General features: G+C 31.8%; 5 protein-coding genes across 5 annotated transcripts in view; 2 read left to right on the top strand and 3 right to left on the bottom strand.

The window, feature by feature from the left end:
- Positions 1 to 1,371: 1,371 nt before the first annotated feature.
- Pdxk (pyridoxal kinase) lies at positions 1,372 to 2,778 on the bottom strand. Its single transcript, XM_065506517.1, has 4 exons — positions 2,551 to 2,778; positions 2,392 to 2,491; positions 2,176 to 2,322; positions 1,372 to 2,112 (listed from the first exon to the last, which is right to left on the bottom strand). Exons 1-4 carry the CDS (start codon positions 2,656 to 2,658, stop codon positions 1,541 to 1,543), a joined length of 927 nt encoding a protein of 308 aa, XP_065362589.1. The 5' UTR covers positions 2,659 to 2,778; the 3' UTR covers positions 1,372 to 1,540.
- A 2,466-nt stretch (positions 2,779 to 5,244) lies between these two features.
- Positions 5,245 to 6,519, top strand: mRpS35 (mitochondrial ribosomal protein S35). Its single transcript, XM_065506516.1, has 2 exons — positions 5,245 to 5,491; positions 5,543 to 6,519. The coding sequence occupies exons 1-2, from the start codon at positions 5,371 to 5,373 to the stop codon at positions 6,415 to 6,417; spliced, it is 996 nt and encodes a 331-aa protein (XP_065362588.1). The 5' UTR covers positions 5,245 to 5,370; the 3' UTR covers positions 6,418 to 6,519.
- Positions 6,479 to 8,111, bottom strand: LOC135956043 (uncharacterized). Its single transcript, XM_065506518.1, has one exon. It carries the CDS (start codon positions 8,062 to 8,064, stop codon positions 7,279 to 7,281), a length of 786 nt encoding a protein of 261 aa, XP_065362590.1. The 5' UTR covers positions 8,065 to 8,111; the 3' UTR covers positions 6,479 to 7,278.
- Positions 8,112 to 8,980: 869 nt separating this feature from the next.
- On the top strand, positions 8,981 to 12,561 carry Cnb (Centrobin). The gene is made up of 6 exons (XM_065503112.1): positions 8,981 to 10,018; positions 10,676 to 10,852; positions 10,912 to 11,062; positions 11,131 to 11,292; positions 11,480 to 12,109; positions 12,168 to 12,561. The coding sequence occupies exons 1-6, from the start codon at positions 9,009 to 9,011 to the stop codon at positions 12,303 to 12,305; spliced, it is 2,268 nt and encodes a 755-aa protein (XP_065359184.1). The 5' UTR covers positions 8,981 to 9,008; the 3' UTR covers positions 12,306 to 12,561.
- The window catches only part of mv (mauve), a 37,232-nt gene continuing 24,417 nt past the window's right edge, over positions 12,338 to 25,152 (bottom strand). The window contains exons 9-21 of the mRNA XM_065503111.1: positions 24,139 to 25,081; positions 23,957 to 24,072; positions 18,642 to 20,498; positions 18,403 to 18,576; positions 18,186 to 18,336; positions 17,089 to 17,654; positions 16,883 to 17,016; positions 16,015 to 16,789; positions 15,553 to 15,694; positions 15,135 to 15,493; positions 14,222 to 15,075; positions 13,682 to 14,164; positions 12,338 to 12,897 (exon numbers count right to left, since the gene is read on the bottom strand). Of these exons, the coding sequence (XP_065359183.1) occupies positions 12,777 to 12,897; positions 13,682 to 14,164; positions 14,222 to 15,075; positions 15,135 to 15,493; positions 15,553 to 15,694; positions 16,015 to 16,789; positions 16,883 to 17,016; positions 17,089 to 17,654; positions 18,186 to 18,336; positions 18,403 to 18,576; positions 18,642 to 20,498; positions 23,957 to 24,072; positions 24,139 to 25,081 (6,675 nt within the window). The 3' untranslated portion in view covers positions 12,338 to 12,776. The remainder of the gene's footprint in view (positions 12,898 to 13,681; positions 14,165 to 14,221; positions 15,076 to 15,134; positions 15,494 to 15,552; positions 15,695 to 16,014; positions 16,790 to 16,882; positions 17,017 to 17,088; positions 17,655 to 18,185; positions 18,337 to 18,402; positions 18,577 to 18,641; positions 20,499 to 23,956; positions 24,073 to 24,138; positions 25,082 to 25,152) is intronic.

The raw sequence follows: 25,152 nt of genomic DNA, 5'->3' as shown, positions 1-25,152 counted from the left end.
GAACCAAATAATGATGTTGTGTGTTGCAGATGCTCACTATGTGAATTTGGTTGCTTGCATAAATATTCAATTTCTTGATTATTTAAGGTGGGTCGCGATGACAGAAATGATGTTAGCATTTTCCAGTTATTATTCTCCGGTGGTTTAATTATTTCACTTTTTTCTTCGTACAGACTAAGTGCTTGTTTGTTCTTTTGTTTCGCTTCCTTGTCTACTTCTGTTTTTAATGTATATGGTAAAAACTTGGTACGATTATGCGAATTCTTATCAGCTTCATGAAGTTCTTCAGCACCAATTGCCAGACTTGTCACCAGCAGTTGTGTTATTAGTATGAAATACATGTTTAAGTTGAGTATCTGGTGCACTTAACTGCTTTATTAAATATAATATTGAGCTTATATACTTTTGGAAAATTTTCAATTCAGTGACTTAACAGACAGGTTGTCTCACCTTTTGTTCGTGTGATACAATTTAAGTAAATATTGAATCTAAGGTTCACTGATTTTCAAAGGTATTATGAATATGTACAACATAAAGAAAACAATAAATTCCATATTATTGTATGCTGGTATATTGTTAAATATTTCTGTATGTAGAACGAAAAATAAGATCACTTAACAAGTAAGATAGCTAATAGGTTTTGCCAAATCTTTTAAACACATCACTAAAGTATATTTCATAGATAATGATTGAAAACAATTTTTGTTAAAAAAAACTATGCAATGAGATGGGTTAAAACATATTTTTCCCCATTGTCACATACCTGTATTTATTGAATATATATGCACGATTGTCAAATCGCATGTGAGTTGGTTTTGCATGTTCTGAAACTCACGCGTTTTGGTTGTGATTTGCTCTGCATTTAGCAAATTTCTTAAATTTTTATAGATTTTTGTTAGGAAAAATAACAAGGTACTTCATTTAAATTATTCACAGCGCTTACAACATACATTTTACGTAGATCATTTAGATCAGCTTTTTTATTATTTATATCGCCAGTGCATAAACAAAGAAAAAAAAAATTTTAAAATTAATGTTTTTAATAAAAATTGTAAGAAAATATTTAATTCATAATTTTATTTTCTTTTAAGTTTGGTTTAGTCTAAATATATCACTTCAGTATACTCTTGCTATTGCAATTTGCAGAACACCTCTCTTGCAAGTTCAAGTCAGAATCACAAATGTTATGCGAGTATCAGAATATGACCCATACATACACTTTAGTCATTTTATTAAACAAAAATTAAAAAATAATTTTCAATCTTTATCATAATTCTTTGCTGCAGTAAAGCAAAGAAAATTCAGTTACCAATATTAAGTGCTTCTGAATAAAAGTATGTAGGCAATCCATTTCCAGATTTAATAAAAACATTTGATAAACTTAAACTTTTTTTATTTATTGTTATATATTTTTTTGATTAGTGTATCATATAATTGTAGTGTAAATATAGCCACCTAATTATTGTCAACTGTTTTTGATAAGAAGATAAAACATAACATTCAACAGAGTTAATAATACTTTTCATAAATGCTTTAAATCTCAATTAATTTGTTCAGCATGTAAAACTATTTGGGGATTTTCCAATTCTTGTTTACTTTGTATCAATTTTAATTCGCGTTCATATGAGGTTACTTTGCGTCTGCCATCGCGAACTTCTGCTGGCATTGTGTCTATAGTGCGTTTAATAACGGCTTGTAATGAAGCGATGGTTCGCTCAAGTGCTAAACCCAAATTCGTTGTCTGATGACTGTGAGCCAAAAAGAGTGAAGCAAACAAATCCCCAGTTCCAGTAAATGATATATTAGTGCCTTGCTTTGGAATATTTAGTGCATAGCGAGAACCATTGCGTTTGCTGAGAAAAGCACGAAGTTCGCCATCTTTGCCTAAGTCACTGCTTGAAATGACCACGGTATCAATGCCTCTGTCATGGAACCATTGCACTGCATTCCATATATCAGCTTCATTTGTTATTTTCATTTCGGTTAATAGTTCAACTTCATATTGGTTGGGTGTTATAATATCAGCCAGAGGAATTATTTCCTCACGATAAATAGGCAGTAAATCTTTAGGTACATACATTTCTCCGTTATCGCCCATAACCGGATCACAAACTATTGCGTAAATTGTAGTAGTATAGGAATTAAAAAATATAAACTATATTAAAATTAGCTTACCGTATATTAAATTTGGTTCAGTTGCTCTCAATTTTGTGACAATTTTTGCTACTTGTCTTAAAAACGAGGCATTTCCAATATAGCCAGTTAATAAATGTGAGTAACATTTCAAAAGATCGTTGCTATCTAGACCTTGAAAAAGGTCATCTATATAATCACAAAGATGTAAGATTAGAAATTAGATACCTTTTTATTTAGAGAAGCTTTAAAACTTACCTAGTTCCTTTTCTTGCAGCACTTGTCCCTTAACTACTTTATAGCCAGTATGATTGGAAAACTGTACAGAATTAATAGCATCCACCTCAAAGCCTAAAACCTTTAAAATATTTAAGTATAAACATCAAAATCAACTTATTTTTTCCAATCATTAGTTACTTGCAAAGGGAATGTTGCACTTTTATTCCCCACGTAGCCATGGACGACATGACTTTGTATGGATAATACACGTCTTTTAGATTCATCGCCACAACCGGTTGAAGACATTTTTTGTGTTTTTGTACGTACTCTTTCTTCGAATGACTTGCAACCACTACGACAGATATTATTAGTGTAAACACTTGTTGACAATGTTTCTTATCTCTGAGTGACTGAATAATAAATGTGTATAAAGAAATTTATAAATAATATTAATACGCAGATAAGAATGTAAATTGTTTGTGTTCCCTTCTCAGCTATAGGGGTGTTTTTTCTACTATTATTACGACAGGTATGTACATATGAATATAATCAAATTGACATTAGTAAATTTATGTAGGGAATTTAAAAAAAATCTATGTATTAGATAATACAAATCATTTTTTTGAAATACATTTTTTAAAACAATTCTAAAACTATGTATGTATCGGGTTTGTATTTAATAATAAATAAAAATAATGTGAAGAAAGTATAAAAAATTAATAAAATTTGCAGAAAAACTACCGTGTAAATGATATTTTGACAAACCTGATGGATTTAATATTTTAAATTTGAAAAATATTAATTCATCGTATTGTCGTCTGTCAATACGTTAAATTTAGGAGTTTAATACATGATTAATCTAAATTTTTTGAAATACAATTAGAACATGTACAATTAAAAGTAGTTTTTTACACGAACAAATTTGTTACTGCTTTGAAATACCTATTTTGAAATTTCCTTATAACCGCAACATTTTGAGAACTAAGTCCAATTTTAGATTATTGATAAGCCACGGGAGTAATTTTTGGGAATTTCTATTTAATTAACTTGTCTTTGAACAGTTTTACGAGGTCATCCTCCCAAATGTTGAGTCTTTACAGCACCTCTCTAACGAATTTTTTTTCATAATTTTTAAACTGCCGATTTATTAATTGAATATTTTCACAGATAATTTTAGCTCTATGTTTCTCTATGGTTACAATCAAACTAGAAAAAAACTCAAACAAAAAAATTACTCAAAATAATTACACATACGAGGTGTTGTTTTTGTTTTCACATAGTTTTTTCAACTACTACATTCTCTCCACTTAGGTTTCTGACAACTGAGTTAGGACTTTGACAGGAGAGTTTCCGCTCTATATCTATTCTCTATGGTTACAATAATAAAACACTTGTCAATTCATACTAGATAAATACACATATATCGGAAAATCTCCTATCAAAGACCTAACTCAGTTCTTAAAAAACATAGTGGTGAGAATGTATTAGTAAAAAAAATATACCTATGTGCAAACAAAAATTACACTCGCTTATGTAATTATTTGTAAGATTTTATTTCTTTGGCTCTATATACATTTCTCTATGTGTTAAATTTTCAATCAAAGTACTAGTGAATATGTACGGAAATTTCTATTGAAACAGGTAATACATTTTATATGCTATTTTTAATGTAGCGCATAAACAAGTTTGAATGTTAAATGATACTTGGAAGCGCTGTATACAAAATTTAACATAAATATCGTTAATTTTGTTCCTTTCAATAACAAATTTAATACATACTTACATATAGCCACTTTAAATTCAAACGGACTACACAATCACCCCTATCGTGAAAAACATGTGAAATGTATGTTCCCATGAAATATCAATTTCCCTCGAAGGGAAAATTGCTATAGTGATATTCCCCTAAACTTTTCATTCACAAAATTCCATCCAAAAATTTCACAACATGGGCATTTTTCATGTGAACAAAGTTTATGAACGAAAAATGGGAAAAGGGAAGATATTTCATGTGAAATATTGATTCCCGATAAGGGTGAATAATTCAAAATCGAGTTTTCGATTGATTATGGTTCTTTTTATTAAACTACATGCTCACGCAAATATTTAGACCCCTGTGATCAAAAATGATAACTTTATTAAAGAAATAAAAATGTAGTTAAGTCCGTTTGCATTGAAGGTGACGATATTCTCAATAACACTGAAAATAACTTACGACAATATTTAATGGATGCAAAATACGTATATATTATTTTGTTCACTTATAGCATTTAATTAAAAGATGTGAAATTGTGCTGGTTTCGTCTTAATATTACTCTAAGCTGTTGACTTTTTAGCATTCTCTAAGACCAATGGTTGGGAATTGTTTCGGCCATACCACACAAAGCATATTTTGCAGCAGCATAGCCATAAAAACCAAATAAGGCCGCATGTGATACAGACACCACAATAATACCCTCCCCACTTTTTTAATTGTACCCCAATAGTTAACATCCATGAGTTTGCAAGCATCCGGCACAGATACTTCTTCGAAAACAACACATATAGCTAAGCCGGCACAATTTATTAACATATAAATAAATATTGTCGAATTCCTCTTCGATATCTGAGAACCCATAGCAACGTTATCATAACTAGATGACAAGTCCAATCAACGATATTGCAATTTTTGAATTTTTGGAAAAAACTTGTTTTATTTTTCTGTTACCATAAACTGTTTGCATTTAGAGCTTGGATATTTATATTTTAAGATATTTACCAGTAATTTAGTTTAATATATTATCAATTAGAAATTTCAGAAATTGCTGCTGGTGGACAACAGTTGCAAAAAAGTAGTAGTAGAAACACTACGGTTTGAAAACAACAGATATCTGTCAAAAACAGCTGTATATGAAAACTGTGTGGTATAGTGTTTTCGTAATAATGGCATGCGAGTAAAATAGGAGAAAATATATAGAACATTATTACAGAATCGAAGGATTGTACAAATAATCAGAGAAAATATAGTAAATAATCAATATGGCTTCTTTAACTCGTTTATTGGAGCGTAACTTACGCAATGGAAATAGCTCCAAACAACTTCGACTATTAAGTACACAAACATCCCCGTCCGGTAACGATGCTGATATTGATGGAGAAGGTTAGTTAAATACAAATTTTAAAGTAAATGTTAAACAAATATTTTTTTTAGAATTCCGTGTTCTTAATTTGCATGCCAGTCAGCAGAGTCGATTCAAGAGGAGAGAATATAAGAAGCCCCCTGTTATGCCACCACGTACGTTAAAAATGGCTACAGATCAAGATTGGACTGCTGTATGGCCGGGACCACGTTCATTCCATCCCGCATCTGTGCCATTACCTATACGCCAAGGTTTTACAGAAAAGGGTGCCGCACCGCCTTCCAAATATGCCAACGCTGAATTGGTTAAAATACCTAACTTCCTTCATTTGACACCACCGGCCATTAAACAACAATGTGAAGCTTTAAAAAAGTTCTGTACTCCTTGGCCTAAAGGTTTGGAAACTGAAGAAAAATGGAAACGTCATTTCCCTGTGGATGTTGTTAGTACCGATTATTGTCAAGCCATACCAACCATTCGTAATCCCGATGCTCGACTTGTTACTCTTACTCTCAAACTGTCAGAACTACAATTTGATGACCATGCCAAAGATAAATTTTTGCGTTTAGTGGGTGATCGTTATGACCGTCAAACAGATGTTTTGACAATTGTGGCAGATCGTTGTCCTTTGCGTAAGCAGAACTATGAATACGCCATGTATTTGTTAACGGCTTGTTATCATGAATCTTTTGTTACCGAACCCTGGGAAAACACTAAGTCGGAAGCTGATATGGAGTACTACAAATATGAGCGTAACAAATCAAAGGAGTCCGTTGAGTCAATACTCAATTGGGGCAAGGTATCGGGAGAAATTGGTGATAAATTACAAGCCAGTGAAGGATTTGTTCAAAGTGTTGAGCAATTGATTAATGAAGGAGAAAATGAGTACAATTTGAATAAGTACAAGGAAGAAGTTATCAAAATGCTTGGCGTTAAAAAGGAATAATAATATGTGTGTTAAAAATTTGTTGTTAATGCTTACATTAAAAAAACGATAGAAACTGTGCTAATGTACACATTATAAATAAAAAATGGAGAAAATTTATAATTCCTTTATTTTTAAGTTCTTAATACTTTGTCAATTTTCTGACAATTCCGCATTACCAGTATAATCTAATCTCGTCAATATCATTCATCGAGTAGTTTCTGATATTTGCATGCAAAAATTTTTTTTATTAATAATCGAATTGAAATATTTTTTTTAAAGGATGTGAATAGATAATTATGAATAGAAACGAGACACTCCGTTTTGTCAAACAAAAATACAACAAATCATGTCTAAAATGATGTTACAAGAGTTAGGTTTTTGACAATTTCGTGTCGTCTTTATCTATGGATAAGAATTTTAATGAGTATAGCTAAATTTTTATATAATCATAAAAAATAAATATATTTTATAAAATCCATTTTACAAAGTGTCTGCGATTTACTACAAAAAATATATTGGGCGAAGAGTTAGTCTGCTTTTACACAGGGCAAGTTTACTTGAAGCAAGTCTCGTCGATTTCCTTTTAAACTTGCTCGTCTGTTTACACACAGCAAGTCTGTGAGCAATTTTGTATGGCAAAACCTAATAGACGCCATATTGAAAACGAGAAAACAAAAGAAATTTGAAGAGACTTGCCAGTACAAGCAAGTGTGTACCCCTCTTCTTTCTTCTTGCCTCTCTCTCCTATAAACTCTAGACTTGCGCAAGAAAAATTGCCCTGTGTAAAAGCAGACTTAGTTAATTCAGAGTTTCTTTATAGTTTTTCTATATGTAAACATGTATAAAAAGAATATTTATATGTGTATGCAATCAATAACTTCAACAATCTCCATCATTAGATGTGATCTCGTTAGGTATGGTCAACGGTTGTGTGGCGGACATATATTCATCATCATCGTCGCTCTCACTATCCCTAACAACAAGTCTTCTTTTCTTGCTAGTTTGTGGCCCGTCCTCATTTTCCTCCGAATCATTATCTTGATTATCTTCAATTTCTTCGTATTTTTTTAAACGTTCCTCTAGTTGAGCTATACGCTCCTTTTTCGCGTTTAACAATACTGCTACCTTCTTTAACAGTTTTCTTTCCAATTCATTTTTTTCTTCTACACACAATCGATATTCTTCCAAAAGTTCCCGAGAATTCTCGTCGAATTTGTGAGCCTTTTGCACGCGATCTTCGAGAGATTTGTCTTGTTGCTGTAATAACTCTATAGCAGAATCTAATAGCTCATTGCTGCTTCTAACTTCTTTAATATCAATGTCTAAATATAATATCGGTATCGATTCAGGTTGTGATTTCCAGACTTTAAGAACTTTCATTTCAGGTTCCAGCTTGTAATAAAATCCAGGTAATGCTATATAAGTAGATAATGCTGAGCGTATTTCTTCGTAATAGTCATTGTAGGATATATCTAAATCGGTAGCATTTTCCTTCATAGCTGTCGTAGTTACAGCACCCTGATAAGATTTTCCACTTTCGGAATCCAACAGTTTAACACAGATTTGTTCATCATTCCATTTTAATTGCAAATATAAATAGCTTTTCTTGTCATCATCATTATCTGATCTTTTTAACAGTTTATTAATTATAATTGTGTGGGACATTTAATAAAAAAATGTTGTTTAAAAAATTGTGAAATATGTTTTTATTTACGTTTATGAAATAGAAGGTGGCGACAGAACTACAACATGTAAAAAACATCAGGTACATTGTTTTTGTTAAAGGAGAATTAAACTGTCAAAGTTGCCTTTTGTTGTTCTTGCTTTTGGGTTTGTTGTATTTATTGTCACAACAAACACAAGTGAATTGACAGTTTAAACATCTAAGCAAATGAATAAAAAAATAATCAACTGTTCTTCTGAGGTCACCTATATATGCACCTTGATGAAATATATACGAAGGCTCAGCGGTGTTACATGCGACGATTTCACGACATTTTAACGATTTTTTAGAGTAAATTTAGTTATTTCTTTTGTAAAATCGCTAACATGCCGACGATTTTTCCACTTAAATTTTATTATAGAAATTAAATTAAATATAAAAAAAGGAGAAGTTTTTATCTTGAAATTTATGTAAAAGACAAGATTTCTCAAAGTACAATTAATATTGCAAATAACAATTAATTTGTTGATAATTGTTTATTATTTAATAATGATTTATGCTGTAAAATAAAAAAAATATGAATTCGATTTTGGTAATTTAATAACTCTACTGTAATTTTAAATATCTTTATAGTGGGAATTGCACGGTATTGGAATTATTTGCCTTAGTAGTTTGGAATCTATAAAATACTGTTTTTTAATATTATTTTATTATTTACATAATTTTTACCATTTTTTCCAAAAAAAAAAACTTAACAGCACTGATTATAATGCACATTTTTCTCGTTTGTTTTCTCTCGTTATACTCTTTGTGGTCTTGTTCTCTTTTGTTTGTAGTGCAGCTGCTGTTTGGATTTGAATTTGAATAGAAAAGTGTTTTTATTTGCAAAAATAATAAAATATGTTGTTTATTAACATGTTGAAGTAGTGTAATATTATGGCAATAAATGGTGATGAGTGATTCCGATGATACTGATATACTTCTCCTGATACCACCCAATTATTATTTGACCAACGCCGAGGAAAAACTTTTGTATGACGATTTAAAAGTCTTACAAAGAAGACAGTTTACTAGTTTACAAGAATTGAATTTGCTGGAAAGGCAATATCAGCAGAGATTAACGAGAAGAGATTTGACAAGAGAATTCCAGGCCATGGATTTGGCTGGTTGCAAAAACGATGATGCTTTGGTTATGCCACCTCCTGTGGCGCCAACAGCGGCATATCAATATTTACCACCCACAAGGAAAACTGAACTGAATCATATCAATGCTAGATTACACAATATAGACAGAGAAGATATGGCTTATGGCGATAATCCATCGGACATATCCAGTATTTCAACAAATACGGTAAGGACCCAATTTGGACCAAGCAGAGGAAATAGAGATGCCGTTGGTATGGTTCATTCTACACCGAAATACTTAAACACTTCCTATAAAGAACAACCACCGACAAAAAAGATAAATAACCGGGATAAAGAAGATGGTGTTCTATTAGAAATTGACAATTTCCTATTATATGATGGTGTTCCGAATAATGAAAACTATTGGCAACAACGTCACAGTGATGACTATAGATTGGAACAGCAATTACAACAAAATGCATTTTCAGATATCAACGAACATCGCCAGACACAAGCCAATTCTTTACCTACCACTATGCATACGTTACCCCCAGAGAAAGCACAATTATCTAGTTGTTACCAAATGTCTAAAGCTGATAATAATCTCATTAGTTTAAGTGAAATTTGGGGCAAAAGCGGTCAAGCCACTGCCATAGCGACGTCCTCACACTCAAATCTGAAAGAAGAGCAATTGAGAAGGCAACACTTGGAGAAAACTATAAGACAATTACAAGCACGCTTACTCGAATATCAGCAGAGACTGTCCGTTGCCATAGAAGTTGACCGAACGAAAGATAATGCACTAAATAATGCTCAAATGGAAAATAAAAGGTAATTAGGGATTAATCTCAATGCTAGATCAAACTAATAATGTATGTATAAAAATCTGAAAATTTAGCTTAACTACAAGGAATTAGTACTTCAAATGTATTGAATTTTCATTTATAGAATCATTAAAATTTTCTTGAATTCAAATCCATTACAAAATAGCTTTAAAAATGTATTCAATGATCAATGAGTATAAATATAAGGAATGTTTGACAATAGCGATCACAACATAAATGAACAAATAATAATAAACTTTGTTCGTAACTTCGCCTTATTGAATACACATTGGAATGATTACATTTAGCTTCAATTCAAATCACAACATAAATGAACAAATAATAATAAACTTTGTTCGTAACTTCACCTTATTGAATACACATTGGAATGATTAACTTTAGCTTCAATTCAAATCTATTACAAAAAGGATTAAGTAAATTTTGATAAATTAATTTTGTAAATGATTAAATTATAACAAAACTGAGTAGAAAGTTCCTGCGCTCGGCCAAAGGGCGGCTATATAAAAAAGGAGTCACAACAAATAACAAATTTAAGCTGGTAAAGCTTGTTCTGTTACCTTGAACAACTTATTTTAGAGTCATTCTAATATATACATACTAAACATTACATTCCTTTATTTCAAAATATTTTTTATTTAACTAGCTTAACTCAAGAATTACAGCAGATTCGAAAAACGGTTCAGGATTCCGAACAACAGCGCAAACACTATGATGACAAACTGGAAACACTTCAAAAGGAATTAGCACAAGCGGTTAGTTTAGCAACTAAATTCCAAGATAAAAATGAAAAGTTAGAACAAGAACTCTCAAATTGTTCAAGGTTGGTATTAATTGTTTTTAATAGTATATGCAAAACCATAATTTCAATTTATTTTAAAGGAAAACAAATGAATATTGTAATCAATATAAGCAAAAAATAGAAGACTTAGAAATTAAAGCACATGCATGCAAAAGATCCGAGGAATTGGCTATAAATGAATTGCATAAATTACGAGATAAGTTTGCAAAGTCCGAACATTTATATGAAAAGGTCAGACATAGTTTTTTAAATATACATCATTTTATAAGTAAATAATAACTAATTTTTTCTTTTCTTAGGCAAAACTTCGCTCCGACGAATTGGAAAAGGAAAACAGTACATTGAGACACCAAAAAGATATGTTGCAAGAATATCATCAAAAACAAAAAACTAGAGCCGATAATTTAGATACTCAAAAAAAATCACTGCAGGAATCTTTAGCACATCTAACCGAAAATGAGGTAAGTTGCAATTTGGTCCATGAGAAATGAGGTAAATAAATTAATAAACAATGTGGAAATAAAAATATATGTTTGTCATTCAGTTTGAAATTTCCACATTTTTCCTTTGTGACCTCATAAAATATATATACTGGATCGTTATAGATAGTTAATGAGAAGTAAATATTATTTTAATATATTTTTTCAGAGCTCTTTAAGAAAAAAATTGGAGTTGCAACAAAAAACCTTAAAATCTCATTACCAACAACAGCTGGAAAATGTAGTGGCTCACAAACTCAGAGAATTTCAAGAACAACTAGACAAGACCGAAGAAACACTTAAGACTGAAGCACGGGAACGTGAACGCTTAATAGCCGAACGGGCTGTCAAACAATTGGAGTTAATAAACGAGAAAAATGAATTAGAATTGAATTTACTACAGGAAAAGCACAACGAAGAGGTAGAATTGTATCGTATACAATTGGCAAATGCTTCGAAGAAAATTGACAGCATGGAAATGAAACTTAATATATACAAATCGAAACGGGCCGATATTGCCGAAAAATTACACAATGTTATGGAAACACAATGGCAAAAAGCGTTGGAAATTCTAACATCTCCCCACAATCTCACACGTACAACACATAATGAAACTGATCAGGAATCTGCTTCGCCAGACACTAATGAGACGCATAACAAAGCCATTTATCATACACAACACCTGAATCAACAGCAGGAATTCGAAACACCAAAATCAAGTAAAAAAGAAAACAATTTAAATTTAATGCATAAACAAGAAACATCACCAATGGATAAATTACAAGCCTACATTGAATTGGTAAGTTATTTTAAGTATAATTATGAATTTTTTCTAAAACCTTTTTTCTCTTCTCTAGTTGCTTTCAAAATCTCCCACAGATTTCGATAAATTAGATGAAATTTTAGCATTGACCTCAAAAGCTAAGGAATGTAAAGATAAATTGGAAAAATCGGCCAAACGATATTGTCATTCTAAGGCTCCATGGAAGGCTTAACATTAGTATAGTTGAAATTAAAAAAATATATATTTTTAATTCTCTGATAAAAGTGCTCTTAAAGTCTCTCTTCGTTTTATTTTTAATTTAAGAGTTATTGAATGTTATTGTATAGTGTTACCTATATCTTTGTATTTTAAAAATTATGTAAGTCCTTTTTTTAGCCCAAAGTATATTTTTAAAAATTTTTGTATTTTAATTTTCTTTTTTTTGTTCAATTAATTATCAAAAAATAAATTTTCCATTTATTTACATAGTTTGTTTTTTTAAGATGATATCTTACTTTTTTTTTATTTTACAACTAAATAAAGTATTTTTACGAGTATCTATGATCCATCCCTAATATATAATGATTGCTTAATAAAATGTAGATTAGTGTAAATAATGATTTAATATAATTATATTATGTTTCGTAATTGATCGTTAGTTTTCAAAAATGATATTTGTGGTTCTTTTTAAGTTATAAAGTCTTCATTTATAAGCAATTTGTGGAAATTTCGGTGAATTACCACACAGTCCTTTAGTTTCCCAAACTTGAATATGAGATTGTTCTGTTAAAACCACCAAATGTTGATGTGTTGAATATGTGAGGCTGAAAGAAAAAAAATGTTGAAGTATAATTTAAAATATTTGTTCTTCAATAGCTCATGCTAATTTTTTAATAATTAATGAATAAGAAAAATAAATTCTTGACTGCAGCTATATATACTTTATAGCCATGGTAGGTGTTCATATTGTTCAGGTTACGATGATTTTCGTCAAACAACCCGAATGTGAACAAAAGAGCGTAAAAATACACACAATTCATTCAGTTTCTTGATGTTGTTGTGGATATTTTATTTTTTACCTAAAAGAGCACACAAATTAAATGCCTCTTTTTGCCTACCAATGCTTTATAGGGTCGCAAATAAAAAATGTAGAAATTACAAACGGAATGACTTCACTCTTGGTGAATGGTATAGATTTTTAAAATTGAGAAAATTTACCCACAAATGGCTTATATATAAGAAAAAAAACACGAACCCTAGATTTATTCACCACAGCACAATTTTATTTTAAACAAATTTTTTTCACCAAATGGCTGATATATTTCACCAAAAATTTTCTTTCAAAAAATTTTTTTTCATCAAAAATTGTTTTCAATAATATTCTTTGGCGAAGGGTATAAAGACTCGGCACAGCCGAATATAGCTCTTAGTTTTTATCTAGTTTCCGCTCTATTCAAAATTGCTAATACTAGAACATGACTAGGAAAGGTCACATGCAAGACACAACTGGTTTTAATAACAGTTTTTAATTGAAAATATTATTTTAAATATTTAGAATAATTGTGATTTTAAAGAACATGCTCAAATCAATTAGTAATAGATACATACCTTCTTATATTGGATAAGCCCGTAACAATTTCAGTAATAAAATTTAAGTTCCAACTGGACCACAAGCGAACAATGCCACCCTCAACAGCTGTAGCAATGACATTAACACCTACGCCCTCCTTTATGTACGAATAGCACACAGCCATTATGCGATCCTCATGAACATTATGTTGAACATAGCGAGCATTAACCGAATGTAAACGTAAAATAGATTTTCCATTTGGATTTATTGAAACATTGACAAAATCATCCAGATTCTCTTCGGTAACCTCAAAACATTCGTCAGCCGGTGGAGGGGCGGCTGTCGACTGATAATTTTGTTTTTCTTGTATGTTGTTGTCCGATTGTGATAGTGGCGTTGGAGGTTGTTGTGCCAATGAGTGAACGGTGACAATATCACCCAATGTTGGTGATATGGTAAGTAATGTTATGGGAGAATGATGAATTTCAGCTGGACGTTCTATGGTACGAACATAAGTCCAACTGTGAAAGAGAAAACGTTCAATTATTGTTATAGAATTGTTTTAGGTTTACACTTACTTATTTAAATCCCATATTACAGCAATACCATCTTTTCCAGCCGTCACGGCTATCTTAAAGTCCACCGATAATGCTATACAGGTGATTTCATCTGTATGTCGAATTAATACTGTAGGACCAGACCAAGTTAAATCAGCTCCCTCCCTGTGTACAGCTGCTTCAGCTAAATTTAAAGAATTCGATGATATGGTTGACGACGTTAAATCGCCATCTGAATCCATAGCTTTACTGGTAATCTTTCGAAATGCAGAATTGTACGAGAGCTTAAGGCCCTTTACATAACTCTGGCGACTTTTTCCCGTACGCTGGTTTGCCTCCACACTGGAGCATTTATATATGGATATACGTCCAGATTTATGGCCAAACCATAGTTGATTCGAATTGGCTTCACAGCCACATGCGGTAATATCATCGAAAGCACTATTGTACAGCAGATTCTTAGGTTTCGCATGCAATTTATTAAGAGGTTGAATTCGTACAATACGATCGTCGTAACCCCACGATATAACATTGTAGGTATCAGTTTCGGCACCTTGCATAACACATGAACGAGCCGGTAAACCATAGACGACATTGGTATTGTTGAATGACAATAAATATTCGGCGCCTAACAATTTATGAGTATTGCCTAATGTTGGCTCAGGGAGTTGTGGAGAACCTAAATAAATACCCCATCTTAAGCCACGTACACTTGATAATATTTCCTTATCGTTTTGATATTGCAAAGGTTTTGAAGGTGGGTGCGATGATTTGAATAGTTGACGTGGCATTTGTCCATACGTTCTAACCATTGTTTCAACAGCTTCGCGTTCAATGGGATCATTTATTTCCGAGTCTAAGAACATAGCATAAGTCTAATAGGTCGAAAAAATGGTTTTAGATTTGTCTAAAATAAAATTACCAGCAAACTTACCGCGGGATGAAAAACATTTATAGCATCTACAGCAGCTTCACCGGTTTGTTTAAAACCAAATATCAAATCAATCCAATGATGAAGATCATTACGCACCAACTCCGATTCCAAGGCCTGGCGATGAATTAACACAAATAACCGAGGATCTTTTAAGCACCAAGCTGGCAAGGCCACATCCTCGACACGTTCACTATTTTGTCGACAACCGAAATTAAAACGTTCAAAATTTTCAAACATTTCCGGCAAACAAAAGAACTCCGGTATTAATTCTTTAACATCTGTGGGCGAATCACGACTAGCCAAGCAATATGTAGTACTTAAAGCATGAAAAGTACGATCGGGTATATCGAAATTATTGTCTAAATGAAGAAACAAATTAATATTTTTGTATAAAAAAATCAAGTTAATAAATAATTACCTTGATAACGCAAAAAATATGTAGTGAATGGTGGTACTCTAACCAAAAAATGCAATACTGTTCCAGAATTCGAATAATGTGAACTATAATGATAGGGTTTCAATATTATTGAACCCATGTTAGTCATGGTATTTTGTATGTACTAGAAAAAGAAGAAAAATATTATGACAACAGAAAGAAAATCACATAAAAAACAAGTAAGAAAGATGTAAGATACTTATATAAGATTCGGGAGAACCGAACACTAATTTTTTTTTTTGAAAATGGTTTTTTGTGTCGAAAATTGATTTTTTTGAAACAAATTGATCTTTCTCTTATTGGACCGGTTCAAACATTATAGAACGATTTTCATGATTTTCACAACAACAAGCATACGTATCATATACGTCGTGATTATGAGAAATTATCTTCTCTTACGAAATTGTTAAGACTATAATAAAGATTTTTTATATGTGTAATTACCGTATAATTGTTGATGTAATGTTGTTCATTTTCCTCATTTTGTACGGCTATAGGTTTGGGTAGTTTACGGAAATTCTTGGGCTCCGTCAAATCTAAAACATCTGAAGTGTAATTCGATAAAATCCAAGGAAATACCGGATATTGCATGAGATCATTGTATGTACGGCCGGCTATTTGATTTAGTGTCATTAAATACTCCCAATTTGTTAGTAAACCCTCACGCCATTGTTGCGTTATCAATAGCACTTTACTATGATCGGGCGGTGTGACAATTTTATCGCAGAACACATCGCGCATTATCTTCCAGTCTTCTTGATTTTGCAATGAAAAGAATAGCGATTGATTTGTGTCGAGGAAAATTTCGAATGCTTTTTCTTGGTGCTGGTAGCGTTTTAGCCAGATTTCCGTTATGTTGGAAATATCACAGTTGACGTAAAAGTATTTACAACGATATGTAGCCAAAAAGTATAGTTTATGATCGGTAACGATAATTTCACCATCAATTTCTCCATCCACTGGCAAATATTTGGCTGGGAAATTGTAAAGTATTTGTGAGTTTAATGATATGTTCAATTGTTGATCATAGCTGGAGATAAGATAGTCGAGAGGACGGGAATACTCTGAACGTTTAGCTGGCGTAGTGGGGCAACTGTCACTTATTATTGTGGACTCATTATACTCTTGCATAAAGAAACGTTTATCAAGGTCTAAATGACATTTACGCAAACGTGTGTGTACACGAGATGGTCCTTCGGTATCATCTAATTCCCAAGATCTAAAAAGATTGAATATACAAAAATTAGAATTAAAAATTAGACTGATACTTTTGCTAATTGAGACATAGTTCTAGTATATTTAATTTACATACTTTTCACTGTTATGCTCACTAAACCAAGGAGCACCCTCATGAGTCAGTCTTCTAACTATTTCTAGCCACTTAGTATATGTATGTGTATCGTCATAATCCTTCATATGATTCATTAATAATTTACGTTCAGAATTCTGAAAATATAAGAAAATAAATTATTTTATCTAGCTTAAAACTTCTGAAATATGTAAATAAAAACCACCAACCTGTAATTCTGCCACTCTACGTGTAGTTATCATAGATGATTCTATGCAGCCTTGTGTCAACGATTCAAATCGATAAATGGTCTTTTCTAAAGATGTTTTCTGTTTAGCCGCTTCGCTAGATTTATGCAAGTCCATTCTTTGTAATTCATTTTCTAAGTTCCATGTTGAATCGTTCTCATTAATACCCAAACGTTTACACAATGCTTGTAAATGTTCAATAGGTTCATCTAAATCTTCTAGCAGACTAAGCCACAGTAGAGCCTTAATCATTTTACCATCACATATGATGGCGGGCATAAAATCATCCTCGCATGATATCCACAAAGCATCTACAATGAAACAACGTAAATCTCTAGGCTGAGAGGGCTGCAATCCCCAAGCTATGAAATTATTACAACGCTGATTAGTGGCTATACTATAGGATACCAATAGTTTAAACAATTCCGTTTCATTTTGGGTAGGAGTCGACTTCTCATTGAATACCATGTAAAATTGACAACAACGATTAATTAACAATTCCAATCTTGTTTTAGTCTCGGACATAGAAAAATTCGGGAATTGGCAAACTGTAAATGGCAAGGAAAAGAAGAAAACATGTTGTTAATACTAAATCCTAAAAATATAATAAAGAGATGTTAAATATTTGATCAATACTTTATGTCACTTCTTTTTAAAACCATATATGTACACAGATTATACAGATATGAATCAGCTGGTTCCAGTAATATGGCTATAGAAAACAAACACAACAAAATGTATTTTTATCTCGCTCTAGTAGAAGATTAAAATAATCATACGGTTCGATATTACTTTTTTGAGAACTGTCATTTGTTTCATATCTGTAATAATCTGTGAGTGACAATACAATGGAAACTTTATTCCGTAATTTCAGTCATAGGGTAACATAGAGACGAGATGTAATTGTCAAAAACCTAACTCTTGCAACAACAAAATACATGCTAGTCAATGTATTTTATTTTTGAATCAGGCATATGATTTGTTGAATTTTTGTTTGACATATCGGAGTGTCTCGTCTCTATGTATAATTCTCTATGATTTCAGGTTTTATGTACTCTGTATTGAAGCACTAAAATTACCTTTAAAACTCCATGGTACATTTGTTTTTATGAAAAATAAATTCAACCAATTCAGCTGTAGTTTAGCTTGTATGGAGCGATAACCTTTTATTATGTTTTGTGGCTGTTTTTCTTGATAGAAAGATAGCATATTTATAACATCCCATATGATCTGTAGAGAAAAATATTGTTTTAGTTTTTTTTTGTTAAATCTTTTTAAAATGTCTTTATAACTAACATTGATATGACCTATTGATTTGAGAGATATTTCACCAATTGTTGTTAATAAATCTGCGATAGATTCCTCAGTCTTTGTATTGTATGCTGTTGTTTTGGCATAAAGATGATATAAAGCTTTAACACAGCATTGTATGAGACCAGCTTCAATAATAGTTTGTTGTTCTTCAGAATTCTTTGATGAAATGAAATAATAATAAAAAAAACGCAATTGCTTATTAAAATTTATAGCTTACATACCATTAAGTACAAATGCTTAAGAATTTTAAAGGCCTTCTCGGCAAACTCATGTTGAATGTTACTTGTGGTGGCTGATTTCGATGCAATGGCGAGTAAAGCATTTAAACCAAAACGATTTTGTATGGGTAGATAAATATCACAGCTTAGTATTGAGTCCAACGAGCCCATTGTGCCACACACCCATTCTAGGCAAGATTCAAACATGTTGCTATCACAAAAACCAATCGACAGCTGATTGGCCAAATGATGGGGATACAAAGCCCTAATGCAAACTTGTATATCTTGGGGAAAGAGGCGTTGCGTTAAAGCACTTATTAGTTTGATAACGGCTGAACGTACACAAGCACTATTGTGATTAGCTAAGACTAATAAAAATTCCACTTTGATATAATGATTGAGCACATCATCGATATCATTGTCCGGTAAAAGGCAAAGAAAATCTTTAAGTAAAAGCAATAAACCACTTTGCAAGGCCGCAATGCCTACCGAACTATACGTATCGGTTTTATGTAGCATTTTAGATTTCCTCTGTTGGAAATTTGTTTTCGAATTAAAAACCTCATTTAAACTTGGACATTCGGAAAAATCCATATTCATAGAAGCTGCCAAAGAATGTAAACTGGAATCCGATTTTCTGCGTCCCGTACGCATATGTTTTTCACCATCCGCCAGAGAACGAGTCGAATTGGCACTATTCAAGCGTATTCTCTTTCTTTGTATTCTTTTATTTTGTGGTGATTGTTTAAGAAAAGTCGACATTTTTGTAAGTGTACGTGTTTTATGAGGCGAATGGGTATGAGTGTGTTTAATAGGACTGGTTGGTGTAGAGAGAAGTGATGACTTTTTGAATTTTAAACGCCATTTGGAGGCCTCCAAAGGATTTACTAAACGCAAGGCATTCTTATTGAGCTTTGAACAATCAGCCATATTTTCAAGATTTTCTTCAAGTTCATCAAGTGGCCGCCTATAGACTGACACAGTTTTATGCAGTTTTTTTAAACGATTTATACGTGCCTGCCTGGCAGGATCTACATCACTGTTTGAGGAATTTGTTGAATTCGAATTAGTGTTAAGATCACTCAATGGCTTTGCTCCGCCCTGTTGTTCGCGTTTTGTCGTATTTCTTTTAAATGAAGCTGTAACTCTGCCAAAATTTGCCGTGCTTAAGGAAGACTTTTCTTTGATGGGTATTTCCGGCGTTAAAAGAAAATAAAACTTGGATCTATCATGTGTAATATAACATTCACTGGGCTTATGTAATAACAGCATCAGTTTCATTATTTCGTCTAATAGACAAGGTTTTGGTGGTGAGCCAGCAAAAACCGATATAATATTCACAAACGCCTCTGCTGCCTTTTTAGATATAAATACTGGATTCGGTGATTCGATAACATATACTTTACACAAATTCAATAGTTCTCTCATTATACCCTCCTTGGTGAATTGTTCAATGTTAAAATCACGCTGTGGGTGTTTTTCTCTAGTCAGCGCTAATATACTCTGAAATAGCATGTCCAAGACATCAGAGTTCTCAGCGCCGGAACGATGCCAATCTGAATATCTATGTAGTATAGAAATAAACAATTTGGGATATACAACTGTAGCGACAGTTGTATCATTAACTTGTATTAAATCGCCCCTTTTCAAAATTAAAGGTTGGGAGCAGGCATTGTTTATAATACTTTTGAGTAGATGACAATCTTTGGTGCATCTTTCCGTTTTAATTACATAACCAATTAGATTAATGTAATCATTGCGTTGAAATTCGGTGTATAGTTGTGATTCGGAAAAGGCCATATTGAGTAATATATCTAAAGCCATCGATTGAGTTGATGAATTTGAACTAATTTCGACAACCTGTAAGTGAAAAAGTAAATATGTATATCTTTTCAACATGAATTATATAAGATAGTCATTTATGTTCCCCAAATTGACTACGTTCAGTTATAAAATGCAAATGAGCTTACATGCACTGGAGCTAAAACCAAATATACACGACAATTTATTTATCAGTAATGAGTAAATAATCGAGTCAAATGCCATTCAATACTCCAAAAATATCAATATATTAACCCAGTCCCTGTTAAAATTTGTTCTAATAGATTCAGTGATATCAAATATAAACCCGAATTTTGTTTACATAAAAAATTATATTTCTCCATACAAATACTGTTTTCAACCATTATCTTAAATTATACTTTTGTAAAAGGGTATATCAGATTCGGTACAGCCCAATATAACTTGATTTTACCTATTTTTATACCCTTCACCATAAGTGGCAAGAGTATATATGTTTGTCATTCCGTTTGTAATTCGGAAGAAAAAAAATTGTAACACGATTTTTTTTTCGACAAAATTTTTTTGTAAAATTTTTTTTTTTTTATTTAGCGAAGGGTATATAACACAGTACAACATTTTTCAGTTCGTTGCTTTGGGACGCAATTCTGATAATTGCACGTGAAAGTAGCCCCAAAAATTAGAACTTCTGCATTATTAATTTTGTCAAGTTGGCTGCAATAATAATTTAATGGCCATACGAATTTTTTTTGCTCAAGGTGGATTTTTATCACTTTTTCTATATTTTAACAGGGTTATATCTTGGTATACCGTACGGAATATCTCTTTTGTGGCTGAAGCAATGTTGTAGATATTGAATAGGAGAAAAAAAGCGGAACATACCAATCCGAAAAAAGTGCATCCAGTGCCTTAAAAATCGGAAAAATTAAAATTTTTTAAAATTTTTTTTTACCAATTTTTCACCTTTTTTGCTCAATAACTGAATTTTACAAATCCAATTATGGACCGATCACCATGAAATTAAGTCGTGTGATTTGTGTCTATATGGAAGTTATTCATCATGAATTTTGTATGTATACCATAATTTTTAACAGATTTATGCACTTTAAAGTGATTTTCGGAAGCGGGTCTTATATGGGAGCTATGACTAATTATGGACCGATCATAATAAAATTTGGTGACATGAATTTTGTATATACATATAAAACGTATGTGAAGCGAAATTTGTGTAGATACATATATAAATTAAACATTTACGACCGATAAAGTCCAATTTCGGGAGGACATTTGTATGGGGGCTAGGTGAAATAATGGACCGATTTCATCCAATTTCAATAGGCTTTGTCCTTGGGCCGAAAAAATTATATGCACTAAATTTTATTAAGATCGGTCCATAATTAGTCATAGCTCCCATATAAGACCCGCTTTCGAAAATCACCTTAAAGTGCATAAATCTGTTAAAAATTATGGTATACATACAAAATTCATGATAAATAACTTTCATATAGACAAAAATCACAAAACTTGGATTTGTAATCCAGTTATTGAGCAAAAGGATTCCGTACGGTATACCGAGATATAACCGTGTTAAAATATATAAATAGTTATAAAAATCCACCTTGAGCCAAAAAAATCGTATGGCCACTAAATTATTACGGCAGCCAACTTGACAAAACTAATGATGCAGAAGTTCTTATTTTTGGGGCTACTTTCACGTGCAATTGTCAGAATTGAGTCCCAAAATCATGTGTTGTACTGTGTAATATTCGGCACATCCGAATATAGCTCTCTTATTTGTTTTTTTTTTATCTATGTAGACAATATGAATATTTAATTAAAATATAAAATATTTTTTAAACTAAATTTATTTTCACCAAATTTCACATAAACAATTTTTTTTCCAAAAATTTTTTTCAATCTTTATGTAAGATTTGGCATTGAAGAAAATAGCTCTCTTACTTGATTAAATATAAGTTTGTTATTCTGTTTATAATTTCTATAATATTCATTCACATAAACTATTCACAAATTTTTAAATCTATTTATATTTCTGATCTGTTAGAAATACTTTCCACATGTGTCAAAAAACAGCGAAAAAGAAAAACACTGTGCTATTTGAAAAAACCGTCAAGCGGGACAACATTCGGATTATACTAATTCGAGTACGCTGAATCCAGTTGAAACTCAAAAACAGTTTGGTTTATTGAATATGCTTAGAAATCCGAAATTCCACAATAAAATTATCTTTCAGTAAGACTGAAACTTTTTTTTTTAATCTGCGCAGTCGTTTTAGAAATATAATTTTTTTTAGCAAAATTTCGAAATTTTTGGTTTTTAAAACGATATAAAAAATTGGAAAATGCTGATACGCTGCAAAAAAAGTCACAAATAAAATAAGACCACCTAAATGATTAAGATCGGTCCACAACTTTTCATTTTATTCACAAAAGATAAATCAAATATCCCCTAATATTTTAACAAAATACATAACTCGTAGTAATTAGGTACATACTGTATTGTTCTCCGATATTTAATACATCAATAGTCGGCAATGCAGTGCTCAAAAATATATTAAAAAACGGCAAGATTCTGAAAATTTTCTGTTTGTTGTTTATTTTGAATCCATAAATTTGACTATACCATAAGGCATATAGGAAATTGTGTCTTCTTTTCAAGAATGTATAAAATTTTTAAGAATTCAAAAATTTATAGAAGACTTTTTGCAAAAATATGGTAAAAAATTTTAAAATGTTGTTTTATCTTTGCTTTCTATTAACAGCGTAGCTGCACTTACCAATTTTTTATGGCGTTTTAAAAAACAGAAATTTTGTTAAAAAATTATTTTTTTTTGTCAAAATTTATATCTCTAAAACGACTGCAATGGGTCTTACTTAAAGGTAATTTTATTGCGGAGTATCGGGTTTTTAGTTTATTCAATAAGCTAAACCGTTTTTGAGTTACGCGAATATATGTTGTGCAACCTCCTCCATTTTCGAAATAACGGTATATCTCGAAAACAAGAGCTAACCTAAAAAAAAAACGGGTAGAACCACTGAATTCAGCGTACTCGAATTAGGTTAACCTGCCGGGTGCCCCGCTTGACAGAACAAATGTTTCAAATTTGTGCACAGTGACTAGACTAAACTATAGTGTGCTGGACTATCAATATTTGGGTTACGGACTCTGGGGGTATCCACAGACAAGCCAAAAGGCTTCACTAGAAAAGAGAAAGCCAATACTATAGTATTGAAATCGTTCAAACCTCCGTGTGTGCTGACATATTATTAGACTGATATCGCTAAATCGACATACATATTAAGAATCAAATATACATCTATTCACTATATCGGTTCACATATGAATAGTATGGAAATTATTAATGAAATGTTAAGAAGGGAGTTTTTATACTCTTCACCATGATGAAGTTGTATGTATTAATGGTAAATTTGGAAAAAAAAAACATTTCAAGAAATAAAATATTAAAGCATTACATTAAATATTATTTTTCATCAACTTACTCTGGCAAATAAATATAAAAGATTCGATAAACCACCGCATAATATTGTGGCTGTCTGTAAAGATGGCAAACTATTCTGTACAAGTTCGCCATAATGTATCACACCATAAGGATGGCCTAAACAAAAATGAAAATTTATGTAATTAAAAAAATATAAAAATACAACATTTATAGAATACTCACCATATGTAATATTATCCAATTCTACACTGGTATCATAACACATGACCATATCTGGCTGCGAAGCGGCGTAACATAAAATTCGTGAATCTCGTAACGTTTTCAAAGAATCGACATGACTGTAAAAGTATGCTGTTTGTAATCTGCTTGCATTTAAATAACCATAATTTGGTTTCCAATTAGCGACATGACATTGTGTCAACTCGGTAAAATCGGGACCCATGGCAGTTAAATTTAAAATTTCTTCTTTCTTGTTAAGTGCACGATTAAACAACATTAAATTCGAGATGGATAAACGAATTGGAAAACAATCTAATGTTGAACGTGACTCATTGAAGGTGGTAGTGTTAGGAGATCGAGAAATATTTCCATCGCCTAGTGCAATCATTTGAAAGATATGTGTTCTTGTTAGTATACGAATGTTACGGAAAGGCAACACGATGCGATGCTGTTCTAGGCCATCGATAAGTACGCATAGATCCAGAGTATCGGCAAGCATTTCCACGGCAAAAGAAAGATGTGTCCATTTGTTCTTAGTCAGGCGGCATTGTTTTAAATCAATGTGTGTGCTTTCGAAATATGCATCTGTTTCGGAGTGTCCATTAAATATATGCATGTTGCTAAAACTGTTAAGAAATGCTAGTTTCGTGTGTTTAAAAGCTTTTGAAAAAGGAGAAGTCACACCAGCAGCGGCAGCTGAAGTCGTGGCTATTGGTTCTTGATTAAAATGATTGTTATGATGGTGATTTTTGTTCACTTTGATTTCAGGGCTTTGTGAGCCATTAATAACAACATTTGGTTTCAAATCAAATGATTCATCCATTTGTGTTGTTTTTGCCGGTATTTCAGCATTTGGTTTAAAGGTTTCGAAAGTTAAATTCAGATTATTGTTCAAATATATGCTAAGCATAGCTTGATTTGTACCCACTGATAAAATATGAGTTTTCTAAACGATAGCAGGAAGTAGCATAAATTACTTATTTTTTTAAAAACATGTATTAAGTGTACCCTAAAACT

The sequence above is a fragment of the Calliphora vicina genome, chromosome 3 (genome assembly GCF_958450345.1).
Source record: "Calliphora vicina chromosome 3, idCalVici1.1, whole genome shotgun sequence".
In the NCBI taxonomy this organism is placed as follows: Eukaryota; Metazoa; Arthropoda; class Insecta; order Diptera; family Calliphoridae; genus Calliphora; species Calliphora vicina.
Note: the sequence above shows the minus strand (reverse complement) of the source record. Positions and strands in the feature narration are given on the sequence as shown.